Source organism: Notamacropus eugenii, chromosome 4 (genome assembly GCF_028372415.1).
Source record: "Notamacropus eugenii isolate mMacEug1 chromosome 4, mMacEug1.pri_v2, whole genome shotgun sequence".
Classification (NCBI taxonomy): Eukaryota; Metazoa; Chordata; class Mammalia; order Diprotodontia; family Macropodidae; genus Notamacropus; species Notamacropus eugenii.
The window spans coordinates 384242131-384263384 of record NC_092875.1 but is presented as its reverse complement, the minus strand read 5'-3'; the positions used below and the strand labels follow the sequence as shown (position 1 = coordinate 384263384).

The following is a 21254-nucleotide window of genomic DNA, read 5'->3' as shown; positions in this document are numbered from 1 at the left end:
TTAATCATTTTTAGCTCCTTTTTGATCTCTTCCACGAGCTTTTTCTGGGTTTGAGACCATTTACTGTTTTTTCTTTGGGGTTTTGCTCATAGGCATTTTGAAATTATTGTCCTTTTTCTAGTTTGTGTCTTAATATTCTCTATCACCATAATATATTTCTATATTCAGATTCTTTATTCTTGTTGTTGTTTTTACTGCTTTTGCTCATCTTTTTTGGACTTTTTTCCATTTCTTTAAAATTTGAGCTCTGATCTGGAGTGGAAGGGGTACTGTCTCAGGATTCTTCTTCCAGGGGCTGCAGGCCCTGGCTATTTACCTTGTGCTGCACTGATATAGCCCTGAGACCTCCAGAGGACCATCGTGCCTGATGCTCTGCTGAGGGTGTGCAATGGGGAGTAGTTAGAAATGCTAGTGGTCATAAGGGTCTGGCAGCTAACCTGGTGTTGAGCTGAAGCCCTGGTTGTGGTTTCTGGAGTGTTTTGAGGCTCGTAAATTGTTTCTGTATTTCCCTGAAGCTACACTGAAACACATGGTGGTCTAGTCACTGATAGTTGCCTGTTTTCCCAGGGCCACTCTGAAACAGTTGGTGGACCTCAGATCTGGAGTCTATTTGCTTCTCTAGCTATGCTGAGACATATGAGGGACTTTGGTTTTAATGGGGCTTAGGATCTCCCAGTGGTTTATTGAGGTAGGGTTTGCTGTTGGCTTGGAAAGCTTCCTTTCCTGGATGGTGCTTCCCTTTCACAAGAGTGAGATGGATCTTTCTTGTCAATATTCAAAGCTTCTTGGGCTAAAAGTTTGTTTCATCCTGTTTTTTGGCTGGTATTGTTTTTCCAGGACTTGTTTTTAGTGCTATTTTATGGAGGTGAATATAAGAGAATTACAGTGATTTACTTCCTATTCCCCACAGAGATTTCTAAGCAATTTTTATTTTTAGGGTCAAACAATAGATAACTGAAGAGGGATGTGAACCAAAACCTCTCTAAATACAGTTCCAGTTTTATTTAGTTTACCATGTTGCCTCTTATCTTCTGTTTATTTCATTCTATGCCGTTTTGTACATTATTCTAAGCTTTTCTGTGTTCTAGTTGTTTCTAGCTTTTTATAATTCATTTAACTAATTTAAATAAAACACATATGTATATATTTATATTTATTTATATATTATATTGTATTTGCATATGTACATGTATGTATATATGTATGTATCATAAGTGAGCTGCTAGGTGGTGCCATGGACTGAAAATTGAACTCTGAACCAGCAAGATTCATCTTTGTGAGTTCAAATGTGCCCTTATGCACTTACTATCTCCCTGACTCTGGACAAGTCACTTAACACTGTTTATAAACCATTCCAGTATCATGGTTAAGAAAATTCTAAAATGGTATCAAGAAAAATCATATATTATTGAAAAACTACTGAACTTGTACACACATAAGAATAGATTTCTATAATAAAATATGTGTGTTAATATATGCACATATATATGAGCATACCTTCATAATCATGTATATATTCATGTGTATGTATCTACATATCCAATTGGTTAAACAAATATACACATATATATGTCCATGCAAAGTTATAGTTGTATGCGTACAGATATGCATATATGTGGTTATGTGCTGTATGTATATATGAATATCATATTTATATATATATATATATGTGTGTGTGTGTGTGCATGTATATGGCTGTATGGTACACATATTTGTTTGTATATCACACACAGTATACACTTACAGCTCTGTGATCATGTGCATATGTCTATATATGTTTATGTCTCTAGATGCACGTGTGTTTGTGTAATGTCTACATATATTATTTCTAAGGGCTTTTTTATTCAGTTATTTCTAACTTTTCATGGCTCCATTTGGGGTTTTCTTGTCAAACACAATGGAGTGGTTTGTTATTTCTATGTCCATGTCATTTTACAGATGATGAAACTGCAGCAAACATATTTAAATGATTTGCCCAGGATCACACAGCCAGTAAGTGTCTGAGACCACATTTGAACTTACAAAGATAAGTCTTCTTGACTCAAGACCTGGCACTCTATCCACTGGGCCATTTAGCTTCCTTGTTTGTAATTTTATAAAACTTTTATTTCTTTATTTTACCTGCTAGAAAGTATATTCCTAAAAGTAGAATCTCTAAGTTATACACATTAAAGACCACTGGTGCCACCATCATAACTTAGAGTGCAGGAGAACAGATCTCAAGGTCAGTTGGGCTAAAAGGCAGTGCCACTTTAGGTATGGTGAGAATGGATTGCAGGGGGCCCTAGGATAAATCATTTTTAAGTACCTATAAGGTGCTAGATGCTCTTTGAAGTTCTGAAAATAAAAATATTTAAGTAAGGTAGTTCGTTCCTTCTAGTAACTTAAAGGACTGTATGAGTGTTGAAGGAGGACTAGCATCTCGAGGTTTCAGGGCTTGCCAAATAATTTTCAAATCTGATAATCCACCTTTGTTGTTTTATCAGTAAGTACCCCAACATACAAGGGGGGAGGGGCTGTTATCACTGGTTCTTAGATCTCCATTCATAAAAGAAAAGGCAACTTTTGAGTGGTTAACAATCACTTTAATGAAGCACATGTATCAATCTTTTAATCAAGCGCATATATCATTCATCTATTTGAGATGAATTCAGAGAAAATAGAGAGAAACTAAAATCAATAGACATACTTCCAAAATGTCTGACCATTAACATACATACATACATCTGTACCAGAGAGAGAACATCTGGATTTCTCAAAGCCAGGGGTCTCCTTAGCAGTTTCCCAGAGTCATCTTCTGGCCAAACAAACACTTCTAGTCAGTAAGCCCCAAAGCAAAACCTCACCCTCAGAGTATTTATACAATTTTTAGTGCCAGAAGGCATAAACCTCTGACCCAGTGCCTCAATAGAAAAAATAAAAGGTACTTGGGACCTTTCTTCAAAACACCTCCCCTAATGTGGCTTCCCACAATGGGTAGGCCCATCAATGATTGAGAAAGATCATTCTCAGTCACATTCAATTAGAGGCAATATGCTTCTTGCTTATACTGTAACAGAAATATCAAAAGAGCCTATTTTACTTGCCATTACAAGTGTCCATCTTAACTTTTACCTGTGGTTCCAAGAAGCTGTAGTTTGCATGGTGGCCACATCCAAGTAAACTGTCTTTGCAGGTGAGCTAAACCAGGTTGAGGGTAACCAATGCACCACAAACCCATTAGTTAATTAGGGAGTATCTACCTCAACCATGCGAAAACTTTGCCTGGTGAGATGATTAGACAAGAACAATTTCTTCCAATGTCCATGAAGGCTACTAAAGTAGGCACTGTGGAGAGCTTGGTCAGACACTGAAAATGCCGAAATTATCCACTGCATCCTAAGCGATCACTAGGTGTCGTCTTGACTTTTGTCTTGCCACTGGAGGTCAGTGACTCTGAATGAGAGAGTTAGTCTGAGGACGCAACTCTGCCTCACTTAAATCCAATTCATGCATGAATCACGACACCATCCTGTGATGACACTGTTATTTTTTGAAAACGATAAACAACAACAACAATGTATATAACATAGTGGTAGCGTGTGAAGTGTTCTTTATTCTAGGCTGCCAAATATTGTGAGAAATTATAGGTTAGTATATTATCACACCCTATTTATCAGTAATGGCAATTTCAATTTGATTATGTTCTGAAAGCAAGAGATCAAAAATGGCAGCAAAGCTGAAAGGAAGATATATACTCTGAAGATGCCTTGGGGTCATGGTAGGTGGTTAGATAATTTTAACTATGGATAGAAAGGAAAAGATGTTAAGATTTCTAACGGTCAGAAGAATGGTAGCTCTTCCCGCCTGGTTCATCAGATGAACTCAAGCTTCTCTTTGCTGCCCCTCTAATTTGACTAGATCCAGTTTTGATGCTGGAGTTATCTAATATTCTAAATCCTTTAGATTATTTTAAGGAGAGAGCACACCACTTGAGGTAGCTATCCAAAAGAGTATGTTCTGTGATTACAATAGTCCTATCAAAAGCTCATAGGGACTTTAAAATCATCATGCCAAGAAGTCTCACATCTGTCATCTTTTGAGAGGAGATGAAACCAAAAGATGCTATGTAATTGTTTAATATCAGGGCTCTATTTTTCCTAGACACAATAACAACTAATATGATGATTAGCAAAATGTTTGAATGGATTCATGTTCTCATCTCTGTTGGAATAATCTTCAATATTGAAGATGCCTACTCATCTTGGATGCCTTTCCTCCACATTCTCCCAAAATTGCTCCATGGCAGGTCAACCCAACAATCAGCAGTACTTTTCTGTTTTCTTATGATGCCATTTGAGTACTATAAATATTCAGTCACCTGTCATCCTTCACTTTTGCCATATAATAAATCCATTCCCTATCTTATATATCTTTGATGATGTCATTAACTCTTTTTCTGATTAGTTATATGCTGCTCTCATCTAATCTCTATCATATCCCTTTCTATTTTCCTCATGAGCTGTTCATCTTTAGTTCTTTAGAGGAAATGGTGTTTTAGGGGTTACAGTGATACAGAAGAACTGGTAAAATATTCATATTGAAAAAGATGAGCGATTGCTCTTCTGAACAGCTTTGAGTCAGTAAAAATTGCTTTAGAACTTTTCAATGTCAATCCATTGTGCATTTCTCAACTTTTTTGATTCTTTAGAAATAACCTCATTTTCCTAATTACTTGTAAAAAACAACATTCAATTAAAAAAATTACTCCCCAATTTTTCCCCTTCCTTGCCCTCTTCATTGATGTGTGAACCAATTTGATCTAGGTTATATATGTGAAGTTAGGCAAAACGTATTTCAAAGTCAGTCATGTTTTGAAAGAAAATACAGACAAAAAAAGGAAGAAAAAAGAAAGCTAAAGAAAAAGTATGCTTTGATTTGCATTCAGACTAACTCATTTTTTTCTCTGGAGATGGATAGTATTTTTTCATCATAAGTCCTCAGAATTGTCTTGGATTGTTGCATTATGAAAACAACTATGTCATTAAAAGTTGATCATCACACAATTTTGAGGTTGTTAAATACAAAATTCTCCTACTTCTGTTCATGTCCCATTGTATCAATTCATATAAGTCTTTACAGATTTTTTTTTTCTGAGGGTATTCCATTCATCATTTCTTTTAACACAATAGTATTCAGTCTTATTCATACAATGCAACTTGTTCAGTCATTCCTCTATTTATGGAAATCCCTTCAATTTCCAACTTTTTGCCACCGTTAAAAGAGCTGCTATACAAATTTGTTTGGCCAAAGGGTGTGGATGATTTTACAGTCCTTCCAGCATAGTTCCAATTGCTCTGCAGAATGACTGAATTAATATACCACTTAATGGTCAATATGTTAGTGTCTTAATTTACCCACATCCCTTTGCACATTTGTTGGTTTTCTATTCTGTCACATTAACAAATCTTATAGGTATAAGGTGGTACCTCAGACTGGTTTTACTGTGCATTTTTTCCAATCAGTAGTGATTTAGAACATTTTTTTTTTATATGACTATAGATAGCTTTCATTACTTCATCTGAAAACTGCACATTCATAACCTTGGATCATTTATTAATTGTGGGATAGCTCTTATGTTAAGAAATTTGATTCCATTTTTTAGATATTTAAAAAATAAAGGCTTTATCGGAGAAACTTGGTGTAACTTTTTTTCACGGATATAATACTGTGTATTTCACTCCATTCTACATTGTCACTTTTTATCATAATACTCGCTCTCCTTTCACCCAGTTCATTCTTAAAAGTCTTTTGCTTCTGACTTTTACCACATATTATCTACTCTCTATCATACCTTATCTTCTTCTGCTCTCCCTCCTTCTACTTTCCTGCATAGTAAGATAGATTCCAATGCCTAACTAAAAATGAATATTTTTTTTCTTTTTCAGCCAATTCCAATGAGGGTTAGATTTAGAATCTCTCCCAACCCTAACTCCTTCATTTTCATCTCCACTGTAAAAGCTCTTTTATACTTCTTTTATGTCAGGTAATTTATCGTATTATATCTCTTTCTTTCTCCTCCTCCCAGTGCATTTGTATTTTTCACGTCTTACTTTTTAGATAATCATCCCATCATATTCAGCTCATACCTGTGCCTTCTCTTTACATATATTTGTTTTAACTACTCTAATAATTAGAAAGTTTTTAGGAGTTACAAGCATCATTTTCCCATGTAATAATGTAGATAGTTTAAACTTATTGAATCCCTTATGGTTTCCTTTTCCTGGTTACATTTTTATGCTTCTCTTGAGTCTTGAGTCTTTTCATCCGACATTCTTGAAAGTTCTCTATTTCATCGAATATACTTTTTCTCTGAAGGACTGTATTCACTTTTCCTGGGTAGGTGATTCTTAGGTGTAATCGTAGCTCTTTTGCCCTCCAGAATATCATCTTTCAAGTCTCCCGGTTATTAATGTAGAAACTGCTAAGCCTTGTGTTATCCTGACAATGATTCAAGGACATTTCAGTTGCTTCTTTTTGACTGTTAGCAAGATTTTCTATTCATCTGAGAACTTTGGAATTTGGCAATATTATTCCTGGCAATGATTTTGGGATTTCTTTAAGGAGGTCATCAGTGCATTCTTTAGATGAGTACTTTATTTACTGGTTCTAATATATCAAGGCAGTTTTCCATGATAATTTATTTTTTTCAGATTTTGAATATATAATTTATTTATTTTTCAGTTCTTAATATTAATTTCCACAAAAATTTGAATTCAAAATTTTCTCCCCATCTCTATCCATTCCCCACCCCAAGACAGCATGCATACCATCCACCCATTTCTCCAACCTGTCCTCCCTTCTGTTCATCACCTGTCTTCCATTCCCCTTCCCCTCTATTTACTTGTTGGGCAAAATATGTTTCTATACTCCGTTGCCTGTATATCTTAATTTCCCGTTGCATGCTAAAACGATTTTTAACACTTATTCTTAAAGCTTAGAGTTCCATTTTCTCTCCCTTCCTCCCTACCCACTGTCATTGAGAAAATAAGAAATTAAATATAGATCATACATGTATAACAATGCAAAGCATTTCCACAATGTTCATGTAATAATAGACTAATTACATTTCCTTTTGTCCTATCCTGCCCTTCATTTATTGCATTCTCCTATCCTTGACCTGCCCTCCAACAATTGTGCTTGCTTCTGATTATCTCTTTCCACAATTTGCTGTTCTTTCTATTATCTTCCCTCCCCATTCTCTTTCCCCTTCCATTCCTGAAGGATAAAATACATTTCCATGCCTAATTGAGTGTGCATTATTCCCTCCTTTTGTCATATCCCATGAAAGTAAGGCTCATGTGTTTCCTCTCATCCCCCCTCTCTTCCCCTCCATTGTAAAAGCTCTTTCTTCCTTCTTGTACGTGAAATGATTTGCTGCATTCTATCTCTTCCTTTGTCTTAACCCTGGTACATTTCATTCAATAGTAAATTTTATTTTATTTATCTTTTTACGTATTCTCCCTTCATATTCAGCTCACCATGTGCCCTCTGTATATACATACACACATATGTACATGCATATATATACATATATACATGTATATACATATACATGCACACATGTACATATACATATCTATCTATCTATCTATCTATCTATCTATCTATCTATCTATCTAATATACAAATATGTACATACCCATACACACCTACATGTATGTATTCCCTCTAATTACCCTGATACTGAAAAAGGTCTCATGAGTTTAAAAAAAAAAAAACATATTTCCATGTAGGAACGTAAACAATTAAATTTTAATGAGTTCCTTAAGGCCTCTCTTTCCTGTCTACCTTTGTATGTTTTTCTTGATTCTTGTCTTTGAAAGTGAAATTTTTTATCCAACTCTGGTCTTTTCAAAAAGAATGCTTGGAAGTCCTCTATTTGACTGAAATTCCAATTATTCCTTTGAAGTATTATACTCAGGTTTGCTGGGTAGATGATTCTTGGTTTTAATTCCAGTTCTTTGACCTGTAGAATATCATATTCCAAGCACTTTGATCCCTTCGAGTAGAAGTTGTTAAATCCTTTGCTCTCTTGATTGTATTTCAACAATATTTGAATTGTTTCCTTCTGGTTACTTGTAATAATTTCTCCTTGACCTGGGAACTCTGGAATTTGACTACAATATTCCTAAGAGTTTTCCTTTTGAGGTCTCCTTCAGAATGTGTTCAGTGAATTCTTTCCATTTCTATTTTACCCTCTGGTTCTAGAATATCAGGGCAGTGTTCCTTAATAATTTCTTGGAAGATGATGTCTAGGATCTTTTTTGATCATGGTTTTTAGGTAGACAAATAAATTTTCAATTATCTCTCCTGGATCTATTTTCTAGGTCAGTTGTTTTTTCAATGAGATATTTCACATTGTCTTCTATTTTTTCATTCCTTTGGTTTTGTTTTATAGTTTCTTGGTTTTTCATAAAGTCATTAGCTTCCATCCACTCGAGTCAAATTTTTAAAGGTCTATTTTCTTCAGTGAGATTTTGAACCTCCTTTTCCATTTGGCTCATTCTGCTTTTGAAAACATTCTTCTCCTCATTGACTTTTTGGATCACTTTTGTCATTTTGGTTAGTCTATTTTTAAAGGTGTTATTTTCTTCAGGCATTTTTGAGGTCTCCTTTCACAAGCTGTTGACTCACTGTTTGTGATTTTCTTGCATTGCTCTAATTTCTCTTCCCAGTTTTGCCTTCTTACTTTGTTTTCAAGATCCATTTTAAGCTCTTCCATGGCCTGAGACCATTGCATATTTTTTTGAAGGTTTTCTATATAGGAGACTTGACTTTTATGTCTTCCTCTGATTGTATACTTTGTTCTTCCTCATATGAAAGAAAATATCTGTTCACCAAGAAAGTAACCTCCTATAGTCTATTTTTTTCCTTTTTGGGGGTATTTTCCCATCCAGTTACTTGACTTTTGAGTACTTTGTCAAGAGGTGGGTATACTCTATTGACCTGGAAGTTCTCAGCTCCTGTAAGGTGGCACAACCAAGGGAGAAGAGTTTACTCCTGTCCTGGCCTGTGCTCTGGTCTGGGAGCAACCACAAGCTTTTTTGCCTACAATCAACGAGTAGGATTCCCTCTCCAGATCCTCCACCAGCTCCACCACACCAGTTCTCCTCCTCACCCCAGGACTGCCATTCAGAACTGAGACCCAGACTGGCTGCTCAATTCCTCCAGGGTCTTTAGGTGAAGGTCTCCAAAAATTGATACTGTTGCTGCAGTGGCTGCTACCACCTTTTGGCTGGGACTAGGATTAGTTCTCTGCTCCCTTCTCACCCTGGTGATAGAGCTTTCTCACTGAACTTTGAAGCTGTCTTTGGTGTTTGTGGGTGGAAAAAGGAGGAAACTAGAGCTGCTACTCGTGATTCCATGCCCTGAAGCCTGCCCTAGTCCTATCTATGCTGTACTGTGTGGCCAAGGTTGGGTTACTCTGAATCTCGTGCAATAGATCTTTCGTGTTGGCCTTCCTGTCTCTCTTGGGCTGAAAATCTCTTTCTGTAGTTTTGTGGTTTCTGCTGCCCCACAGTTTCTTTAGAGTCATTTTCATGTACTTTATGGGATATGGGAGGAGAGTTACAGCAGGTCTGTCTTCCTGCTCCACCATTTTAACTCTGCCTCCCTTGATAATTTCTTAATGACATTTTTTGATCATGGCTTTTAGAGAGTCCAACAATTTTAAAATTATCTCTTCTCTTATATTCCCAGGTAAAGTATTTTCTATTGACATATTTGACATTTTATTCTACTTTTCACTCTTTTGGTTTTCTTTTATTGTTTCTTGATATCCCATAAAGTCATTAGCTCCCACTTGTCCAATTCTAATTTTTAAGAAATTATTTTCTTTATTGAGCTTTTGTACCCTCCGTTCCACTTGAACAGTTTTACTTTAAAGAAATTATTTTCTTCAGTTTATCTTTGTGCATCTTTTCCCTCCTATTTGGACAATATTACTTTTAAGGCATGGGTTTTTTGTTTTGGATTTTTTTTGCCTCTTTTATCATTTGTCCTATTCTGTTTTTAGGGTGTTATTTCTTTAGGTTTTCTTTTTTGCCCTCTTTGCCAAGTTGTTGACACTTTTTTATGGCTTTCTTGCATCACATTCATTTTTCTTCCCAATTGTTCCTCTATCTCTTTTACTTGATTTGTAAAATGCTTTCTGAGTTCTTCCTTGGCCTGAGACCAAATTCCATATGATATGCATGATATAGCTCTTTAGAATATATTTCCCCTGAATTTGTGTTTTCATCATTCCTCCACCATAGTAATATCTTATGGTGAGGATGTTTATTAGTTGTTTGCTCATTTTTCCAGCCAAAATCTTGATTTTTAATTTTTTGCTGAAGCAATACTCTGCTTCTGATGTGGAAGGCACATTGTCCTAAGTTTCAGGATTTTTGTACAACGGTTTTCAGAGATAACTCTGATGACCAGTAAGTTTTTAGTTCTTCCACGGTGGTCTGATCAAAGGAGAGGTGTGTTCACTAACCTTCTGGCCTGTTCTGTGATCTTTGAGTGATTACAATAATTCCACTCTTAAACTGTAACCAGGAGCCCAGCTCTCCTGAAGCCACAAGCTCTGGTATTCCAGTGCTCTTCCTCGTATTTGAATTTGACTGCAATCCAGATATAAGTATGCACAATAATATAGAGGCATTTCCCTAATACATGCAAAAGGACCCCTGTAATATCCTGGGCAGTTGTGTGACCCCCTTACTTTCTGTGTGCTGAGAGATCCAGGAAACCACCATTGCCACAACTGATTCAGACACCCCAAGGCCCATAGCTGATTTGCGTTGGTGTGGTCCGTGCCGGACTGTGCTGCACTCTTACCAGATTCAAATGACATTTCCTACTGACCTTGCAAGTTGTCCTGGACTGGAAACTGTTTCACGCTATCCTTTTGTGGATTCTGCCACTTTATAATTTTTTTTGAAGTATTATTTGAAGTATTAGCTGGAGAGAGTTCAAGTGTGTTTCTGCCTTTTCTCTGCCATCTTAATTTCACCATCACCCCCAATCCTTTTTGACTCTTAACCCAACTCTTAAACATTTTGTTATCTATCTCAGATACACCTGTTGATTGACAGGTTCCACTAGTACTCATTCATAAGTATGATGAAATCTAGGCAATACAAGTTTTTCATCCACCTGTTCTTTCCTCTTTAAGTGGATATACTAAAATTTTCATGACATCATAAATAGATCATAGGAAGGTCTCAGTTTTCTTGATGTTTGATGTGATCTAAACAATGCCATCTGAAAACTGGAGTACCTAACCATCCATAAGAATTCCTTGCTGACATGTGTTCTTTATGGGAAACCCTTTTACATAATATAAAATTTTTGGCCAGCTTAAACCTCCTTGCTTCATTCTTTATCTTGTGTTCATTTTCAGACGGTCATCAAATAGGATAATTCCTTCTGTCTAAATAATTTTAAATAATACACATAAAATAGTATAATGGTGGATATTTTGCTGTGAAGAAGATATGTGTGTGCATATACATATATACACATATATGCATATATACATATGTATGTTTTATACATATACGCATAGACACATACTATTTATAAACCTATGCTATTTATATAACTTATATATTATATATATAAAACTTATATATAATAATCTAAGTATGTATATATGTAATTTAATTTGTCTACCTTTACGTTCTTTAGTACTGAAGAATAGTGATGTCAGTATCCAAGTAATGTGATTCCATTTTTCTTGATGAGAAAAATGTTTTAATAATCTTTTCAAAATTATCCCATTTTCCTTACTTTATTGTCCTCTTGAGATGATTTTGTTCATAAGGATGTTTTGCAAAGCATGCTTTAACTGACTGGTGGTACGAAAATTGATTAAAGAACTATGAGGTGAATTCCTTTCTTCTGATAATGGACATATCTGGTTAAGTGGCAAATTATTTTGTTGATGAACTAAGTTAGATCATATATTCTCAAAGTAGTGTCTTGTCTCCCACAGAAGACTGTCCTAACATTTTAAAGAAAATGAAGCCAAAGAGATAATATGTCCAAGTTTACAATAGATAAAATAAAATTTTGTGTACTAGAGCAAAGACTTCAGATATCACTAGGAATCATTTCATTTTCTCCAGAATGGAATTTCAGGGTTTTTTTTTTTTAATTTACAACTCAACAATTATAAAATTAACACATTTCCTAATCTGTTTCAAATATCTAGTGAGACATTATGTTTCTTATTCTTTATTTCTAATACAGAGAACAAGTCCGTATTTCAAAAAAATTAACAAACTTGTTTTTGGCAGGAGTGAGGAGTTTCTTCACAATATATTTTTGGTGACTATCAAAAATTAAATATTAATTTACAAGCTTACACAGTAATTTTACTTGGAAGAGTTAATGGAAATGTAATATAAATATGCAATTAAGTATCTTCCCCAGTATTGTATAGTTTATATACTGCAAAACCGGAATTTGAACTCACTTTTTTTTCACATTTATCAAAGTCTTTAAGGTTTCTATAGCAGTGGTTTCCAACCTGTTTTATTTCTTCACCCAATAAGCTATTTTGTGGACAAACCTCCCAATATGTACATATTTATTTTTTGTAAATATTCACATTACTACTATGTTGATAATGAAACACATTATAAAACAAACAAATATTTTAATATGATGAGTCAAAGATGGAATATTTGATGAAAAACTCATGAGGAAGTGTGCAGCATTTATTTAATGAGGAAATGACAGAATTAGACATTAGACATACTTATACGTATGTGTGTGTAAACATATATATTTAGATATACACTCATATACATTCAATTACTATACCACGATTTAGAAACTTATCATCAGTATTCTATCATTTTGCAACACCTTTCTGATTGCTATTCCTGCTTCAAGATTTTTTCCGCTTCAATTCATCTACCAATCAATCTATCAAAAAGCATTTGTTTTGTGCTAATTACTGGGGATACTATTACAAAGAATGCAAAAGCCTCTACATCCATGGAGGTTTCATTCTAAATGAGGAGAAAGGAACTGGATAAATGAATATAGAAAAATAAATTATAAAGAGAAAAGTACAAATAAATAGAAGAGGCTAAATATAAAATACTTTGGGAGTAAAAGCTCTAGCAAGTTCAGGTTCAAGAATGGCTTTATGTAGGTAATATTGCTTAGGGAAGAGAGGGATTCTATGAAGTAGAAGAGAGGGGGAAATGAATCCCAGGTATTAGAGATGACCAGAACAGATGACTGAAGTAAAAGAAAATATCCAAAAGATGAAGGGGAAAATGAAAAAGATATGTAAGATATGTAATTGATTGTATGTATATATATATGTACATATGTATGTATGTATATATATGTATGTATATGGGTAAGCAGATGTAAGGACTAGAGGACAACACAAAATTATGAACCTGATTAATTACTTCACCAGAATGTTTGGGGGGAAATATTGTAAAGAGGCATGTCTGCCACCCTGTGGTGGTGATGTAGTGGGCAGCTTATGTATACGTGGAAGTGAGAGAAGAGGAGGGAAGATAAGAATTTGCCCAATTGTATCTGCACGAGGGCTGCCATGGGTGTTTGAGTAGTATTTAGCTTACAACTACTCTGCGTGGTCACATCCAGATTTTAATGAGAGTGTTTGATAACTTGTGCAACAGTCCTGGAAAACATAGAAGGATAAGGGTAGATATAAATCTTTTGGAGAAAAGCTTCATGATTGATTGTCATGGGGAAAGTGACCTATCTTTCTATCCTTCAATTTACTGCTACAATTCTTAGACAGCATACATTCTCAATTTCTAGGCAAAAAAGAAAGTTGGTATGATATAATTTTCCCCTAAGTGTATTTTCAGCTTAAGCAGAATTAATGTACGTGTAATTTAACTTTTGACAATAAAGCTATTATAATGTCATTTAGCTTCATTATTTTTATGACATAATGATTATTGATTATTGTGTCCACTCCTAGCTGTGACATTAGTTTTCAATGACTGTATAATAAAAGATGAAAAAAGCTATTGATATTTTATTTCAATAGTATCTTGTACATATCAAGATTGCAATAGCTAATTTGGAACGCACGATTCATCACATTTAGTAATCTATAATCTTTTAATATTTTGCTCACTTTACAGGTCTTTTGAAAGGGAAGACAGCATTTGGAACTCCGTGTGTGTGTGTGTGTGTGTGTGTGTGCGTGTGTGTGTGTGTGTATGTTTTGAAAGAGAGAAACACAGAAGAAGTACTGAACTTGGTATTCTGTCAAAACTACACATAATGACTTGCTCCTGCCTATTCTTATTTATTTGGACCTGCATGCTTCATGTGATTGAACTAATACCCTTACAAGAAAGAATGAACAGATATTTACAAAAAGAAAAGACACTCGATCTCTCAGAAGATCATGGAAAAATGCTACGTCGAACCAAGCGTGGTTGGATGTGGAATCAGTTTTTTTTGCTGGAAGAGTATACAGGTACAGACACTCAATACGTAGGCAAGGTAAGCCTTTTTTTAAGATAAGATGTCACATACAGTAACTGAATGAAAGACTAGATCTTTCTTTGCTTAATGTTTTCAGGTTGTGTTCATCCTAATCCTAGGCAAAGTAATAGAAATGTGTCATAGGAATAAAACTTTTCCCCACAACGAAGCAATATCATTCCTTTTGACCCTACTAATTGTATGACTCTCAATGATATAGACAATGTATGCTTTCTGTGAAAAATCCTGCTGATTGGTTCCTGCTCCCTGTATTAATGTCAATGTAGATAGTAGCATAGATTAACTCTTTAGCATAATGAGTCTTACTATTTCTTTTATCTCCCAAATGTTAACAGGATGAGTACAGTTTTAGCAAACACTTCAGCTTTGGATGACAAATAAACACACAAACAAAAAACACCAACAGTGCCTTCCAGGTCAGGAGATAAAATAAAAAAGGATACCTATATTTCTTGATTTTTTTCTCCTCAAGATGGAGTTTTTGCTTAGTGGCAAAGGGTCTTTGCCATCTCAAGACAATGTTCTTCACCTCAGAATTGAGTGACAAATTTTTCTCCTTTGCCTCTACTTTCAATTTTCCAAAAAAACTATCTATGATAACTGCATTTACTAGCTTCATCTAGTCTTTCTCCTATGTATTCCAAATTACTTAATTTTATTTGGTTTTTTTGATGTATTGTCCATTAATTTCCCAGAATCAAAGGTGAAAAAAGGACTAAATACCAAACTAAGTACAAAAATTCATGAATGGAACACAAATTGGATGTATCATTCCTTCCTTCTTATTTGTTCTGATGCCAGCATCACGATTTCAAATATTTCTTTGAAACGTTGGAAGTCACCTTTAACTCCTTCATCATCATCATCGTCATCTTCATTATCATCATCTCCATCATTGTCGTCATCATCATCATCATCATCATCATCATCATCATCACCATCATCATCATCATCATCATCATCAATTACCAATGGTACTTTATAAAGTTAAGACTTGAACCCAAGTTTTCCTTCTGATGTCCAGAATATCCCATTTCAAAGTGTCAGGCACTGTACTGAGTAAGCGTTGGTCATATAAAAAAAAAAATTACCGTCTTGCTCAGGGTGCATTTTACTGGGACTGAGAAGCAGCGTGTGTGTGTGTGTGTGTGTGTGTGTGTGTGTGTGTCACAGGCAAAGTAAATACAGTGATTATAGGAGCAGAATGTTTTCTCTTGGGCAAAGATAATAAGGAAATAGCTTCTGTAGAAGATAATACTGAAGTTGATCCTTTAAAAGAGTTTAGTCCTGAAAGGAGGATAGGGTTTCCAAGACATAAGGGTGAAAAGAGAGCATATCGGAAACATGAGAGAATAATACATGCCAAGTCACAAAAGTAGAAAAAAAGTTATATGTGTAGCACATTGACTAATTTAACTGAAATCAATAAAATGTTTTTTATTTTCTTACTATGTGCCAGCATTGTGGTAAGCACTTGTATCACTAAGCACTCTAAAATCTGTAGGGGGGCCTGATGTCACAGGTTCTTAGATCTGTATTTTTAAATGAAAAAGCAACTTTTGAGGAGTCAACAATCACTTTAATTAAGCACCTGTATCATTCACTTAGTTTAGGGGAAAAAGCACCCTGAACTTCAGAGAAAAGAGAGAGAAATCAAAGGTCGACAGACATGCTTCCAAATGTCTGACCAATCAACAGACAGATCCAACTATCTGACCATAGTTACAAGAGAGGGAAATAACAACATCTGGGTTTTTCAAAGCCAGGGGGTTCATTAGAAGCTTCCCAGTTCTAGTCTGGTCAAACAAACATTTCTAATCAGGAAGCCTCAAAGTAAAACCTCACCCTCAGAATAATTATACAATTTTTAGAGCTAGAGAGCATTACAACACTTGAAAACTAGTGCCTCATTAACAAAACGTGTGGGAATTCCTATAAATCTTCTCTGGCCCACTAATGGGTGGGAAAGGTCTTTAATTATATTAACAATATATATACATATAATGTTACCAGTTAAAGAAACTCTGCTGTACTTTACTCCTTGTAAAAATTCTTGGTTGATAAAGGCAAGATTCAATCAGAGGCACTTGATTGTATTAAAGCACAAACAAGACAAGATCATCCTTTGATTGTCACCACAAGCCTAGACATACAAGTAAAAAGAATGAGAGAATTATTGCTTAAAATGATCTGATTGTCGTGCAAGGGAAATAACAAATACATACATTAGCAAATAAAGGAAAAATAGATATTTTTTAAATATTCAAAATTAATGTAAAATTAATGCAAATAAATGTGTACAAAATAGATTTTTTTAAAGACAACTAGGGTGGAAGGACATTAGCAATTTGGGAAATCAGGGAAGATTTCCTGAATAATTTTCTGCCTATTCTGCCTCTTAAATAAAGATAAGACCTCTATGACATCGAAACAAGGAAGGTATATATTGCAGGTGTGGGACAATGACCAGTGCAAAAGCACAGAAATGAAAAATGAAGTGTAATATGTAATATCTGAGAAAGAGGAAATTTTGCTAGATTGTAGAGTGTGGGAGGGAGAGTGATTTATATTTGTAATTTTGAAGGGCAAGTTATACAGTCCCTAAAAACAGGGTTTTTGCTTCCATCCTAGAAGAAAAAGGAATCCAATGGAGTTGGCTGGGTAGTGAAATCATACCGTCAGACCTGTGCTTAAGTAAAATTACACCAACAACTTGATGTCTACTGGGGAGAGAGAATTGAGAAAGAAAGATTAAATAGTAGATTGTTACATTAATCTACATGAAGGTTGATGAGAGTCTGAAATGAAGTGATAACTGTGTGAGTAGAGAGAATAGGTCTGATTCAAAAGATGTTGTGAAGTTAAAACAGCAAGAGTTGGTGACTAATTTGTTGGTTATACAGAATGATTTAGAGTAAGGAACTAATCCAAAATAATGCTGAGATGTTGAACTTAAGACATTTCAAGGGTATTAATTTCTTTGGTAGAAATAGAGAAGTCAAAAGAGTAGAGGATTTGTGAGGGATAAAGTTTAATTCAACCTTAGACATTTTTGTTATAAGGTCTGCTCAGAATATCCAGTGAGATTTGTCAGCTAGATCATTAGTAATCAGTGACTGAAGCTGGGAGAGGCTGGGGTTGGATAACTAGATTTGGGGAGTTATCTGAACAGAGATTACAATTAAAGCATGATTTTGATCAATGAACTAAGAGTTGTAAAATAAAACATCTCCTTCATATTAATCGTGGTGAATACGTATAGTTAGAGGGTGTGATGTGGATGTTGATGTAGAAAAGGATACTGAAAGGGACTGATCAGCCTTATAAGAGAACCAGGTGACAGTACTATCATGAAAAGTTAAAGAGAAAATATCCAGGAAGAAAGGATTTACCTTGGCTTGATGGATCAGTTGTATGGGTCTCTCTTCATACAATGGAGTTTAATTACTTAGTGTTCTCCACCAGAGTGAGTAGTAAGAATTCAGAGTTGCTGAAAATGGTCAAAGTGTGTGAACCTGGGATCTTTCTTGCCTCTATTGAGATACAAATTGGCAATTTCAGTCTCTTCAGGTTCCTGAAGGGAGAGAAAAACTTGGAGAAGATAAATTAGTTTCTTAACTATGTACTTTGTATGTTCATAATAAAAGTGGAATCCAGTGGGAAAGGAGTCAAACCTTGGATATAAAATTTAGAGACCTTTTTACCCCATTAGGAAATATATTAGTCAGGAGTTTTCCTTAACCTGAAATTGCACCACCTAGCCTAATAATATTTAAGGCAGCAGATTATAAATGAATATATATATACATACATACACACATACACATACATGTGTGTATGGATATACACACATAATACACATACATGCATGTATTGTGTGTACATGTGTTTACATATATGCATATGTGTACATATGTATGTACTTGTTTGTGTATGTGTATATGAATATGTACATACATATACATACACACATGTGTGTATGTGTTTGTGTGTATGTATTTCTCACTCAGTAGTTCCTTTGTCAATTCTATTCTATATTATTCTCTCTTCTGTCCTTTACTTCTTATCATATTGCCAATTGTTTCCTGCCAAGCCTCAGCCTTGGATTACTCCCACTGTCTACTATCCTCTTTTCTGCATATCAGTTGTTGAATAAATGCAGAGAAAACTATGCAATCAGACTGATGGGATCCACTTTAAATTTATGTAACATGGCATCAAATGGACCCTCACAGTTCTTTTACACTTCTTTAATCAGTTCACTATTCTACTCTCCACAGGGGTTATTCCATATTTTTCCATCCCTCCTCAGAATTTCTATGGTTCCCCTTCTTCCCTTCCCAAGTAATCAGAGGAGAATCTTTTCTCTTATTTTACTGAAAAAAAAAGACCATTCACTGAGAACTGTGCCTTGGACACTCCACTCTTCTCAGTCTATACTACTTTACTTGGTGATCTCAACAGATCACATGGGTTGCTCCAAAAATTCCCTATTATTCTCACAAAAATCACGAGAGAATCAATATACTGCCATTCTCACAGGCTTGTAGCCAATGTGTCACCCTCAACTTTTCACTATCCCTCACACTCTTCTCCCACCCTCACCACCACTAATATGTTGCTAAGGTCTGTCAATTTCACTCTTACAGCATACCTTCAACATGCTTTCTACTCTTTTTGGATATTGCTACTACCATCTTGCAGACATTCACCTTCTCATGCCCAAACTGTTACAATAGCCTTCTGGCTTGTCTCGCTGCTAGAAATCAACCCTCCATTCAAATCAATCCTTACTTAGCCACCAAAGTGATTTTTCTAAAGTACAGATCCAACCGTGGCAATTCTTTCACTCCCACTCTTACTCCCACACAATAAAATCCAATGACTCCTTATCACCTCCAAGATTACATACAATGTCCTCTGCTCTGCATTTCAAAGATCTTTATAACTTATACCTCCACCCACTAACTCTAGACTTTTTTATAACTCAGATCCACTACTGTACTTTTTGATCCAGTGGCATTAGCCTCCTCACTGTTCTCTGAACAAAACACTTGATCCTTCACCTTGTAGCTTGTTTTTTGTCTGTCTCCAATGCCTGGAATGTTCTCCATCTTCATTTACACATACTAGTTTTCTTGATTTCCTTCAGGTGCCAGCTAAAATCCCGCAGGACAGTTCCCTGTCCCTCTTTATTCTATTGCCATCCATTTTATGTTGCCTTCCTCATTCGATTATTAAACTTTTGAGGTGAGAAACTGTTATTTACATTTCTGTATGTTTCTCCATGCTTAGCACAGTGTCAAGTACACAATAGACATTTACTAAATCCTTTTGGACTAATAGGTGTGATAAATATATGGCGAATCAGATATGCCTTTTTAGGAGGCAAAAAATAGGTGGAATATCTACCTGAGATTAAGAGTTTTAACTGAGAACTTGGGGACATCATGTGCATAGCCTTAGATACTACATGAAGGAATTTATCTTATAAAAAAATAGGAAAAATTTTGAAAAATAGGTTAGTGGCAGGATGAAAGTGGTGTTTTCAGATGACTAGCTAAGTTCACCATTCAAGATGTAATTAAAGGACAGACTGCATTTGATGGGAAAATACTTGATGAAATGAAGTACAAGTAGTTCATCAAAAATAAGGAATATTATATAACTTACGACTTCACAATAATTTTAATTTTCTATTGAATAAACCAAAGTTCCATAAGTTCTTTTTTCATTTAAAATACAAATAGTAAGTAGAACTCTGATATTCCAAGAGATTAAGAAGATTAAGGAATGCAATGTGGCAGACGAAATGCAAACATTCAAGTGCAAACAACACATAAACAATTTAAATTGTAAATAACCTCAGAAGGAAAGCAGTTAGGTTAATAAAGACAGGAAAAGGGTTCTGCATTACTTGTAATGCAGACAAACTATTGTAAGAGAACTATTCTTACCTCTGGATCCCCGGTGCACGAAGAAATATAGTAAAAATGAAAGAATAAGGAGGAGGAGAAGAGAATTATCTCCTATTTCCTTGTCTGAGACTGGCCCTAATTAATATTTCCAAATAAATCCAATATATCTTTGAGATTACTCGAACTTCTTTTGTGTTACTGTCTACAAAATCCAATTGCCCTATCTCTTTCAAGTCCATGTCCAGTTCTTTTATTTTATTTTTCTTAATTTTATTTTTCATTTTTAACTCAGGTTATAACAGATAAAACAATTCAAACGTTTGGTCAGGTGATACTTCTTTCTAAAGCATTTACAATATGGACCACAAAAGAATGTTTTTTCAAACATTGACCAACTAAGACACAAATAATATTTAGGTTGCTAACTTTACAAGCTCTTGACCTCATTGTCTCCACAGTACTACTAAGAATTAAAGGACCCTAACTTAATGTGGTTGGTCGGAAGTCCTATGCCTACTAACTTAATTTTAGGCCTAACCTCGGATGTTCCCCTACCAATAATCTATAATTTAATAGATCTGGTATTAAGCTTACAAACCTTTTGACTTTAGGAAATCGCACCAAGAGTAGGGACATAGAAGAGATACAATATCACCCCAACTTCATGTCAATTCCAGACAGGATTAGATTGTCTACTTGAATTCAGTCAGGTTTAAAGTCTACCAGGTGTCAGTGGGGAAACTGAGTCATGAGAATTCTACCTCAGCCCAGGCTGAACAGCCGCTCTCA

General features: G+C 35.1%; 1 protein-coding gene across 1 annotated transcript in view; it reads left to right on the top strand.

Annotated features, from left to right (window-relative positions):
* CDH9 (cadherin 9) overlaps positions 1-21254 on the top strand; it is a 234213-nt gene that overhangs the window by 60567 nt on the left and 152392 nt on the right. Inside the window, exon 3 of the mRNA XM_072605477.1 lies at positions 14178-14544. Within this exon, the coding sequence (XP_072461578.1) occupies positions 14320-14544 (225 nt within the window). The 5' untranslated portion in view covers positions 14178-14319. The remainder of the gene's footprint in view (positions 1-14177; positions 14545-21254) is intronic.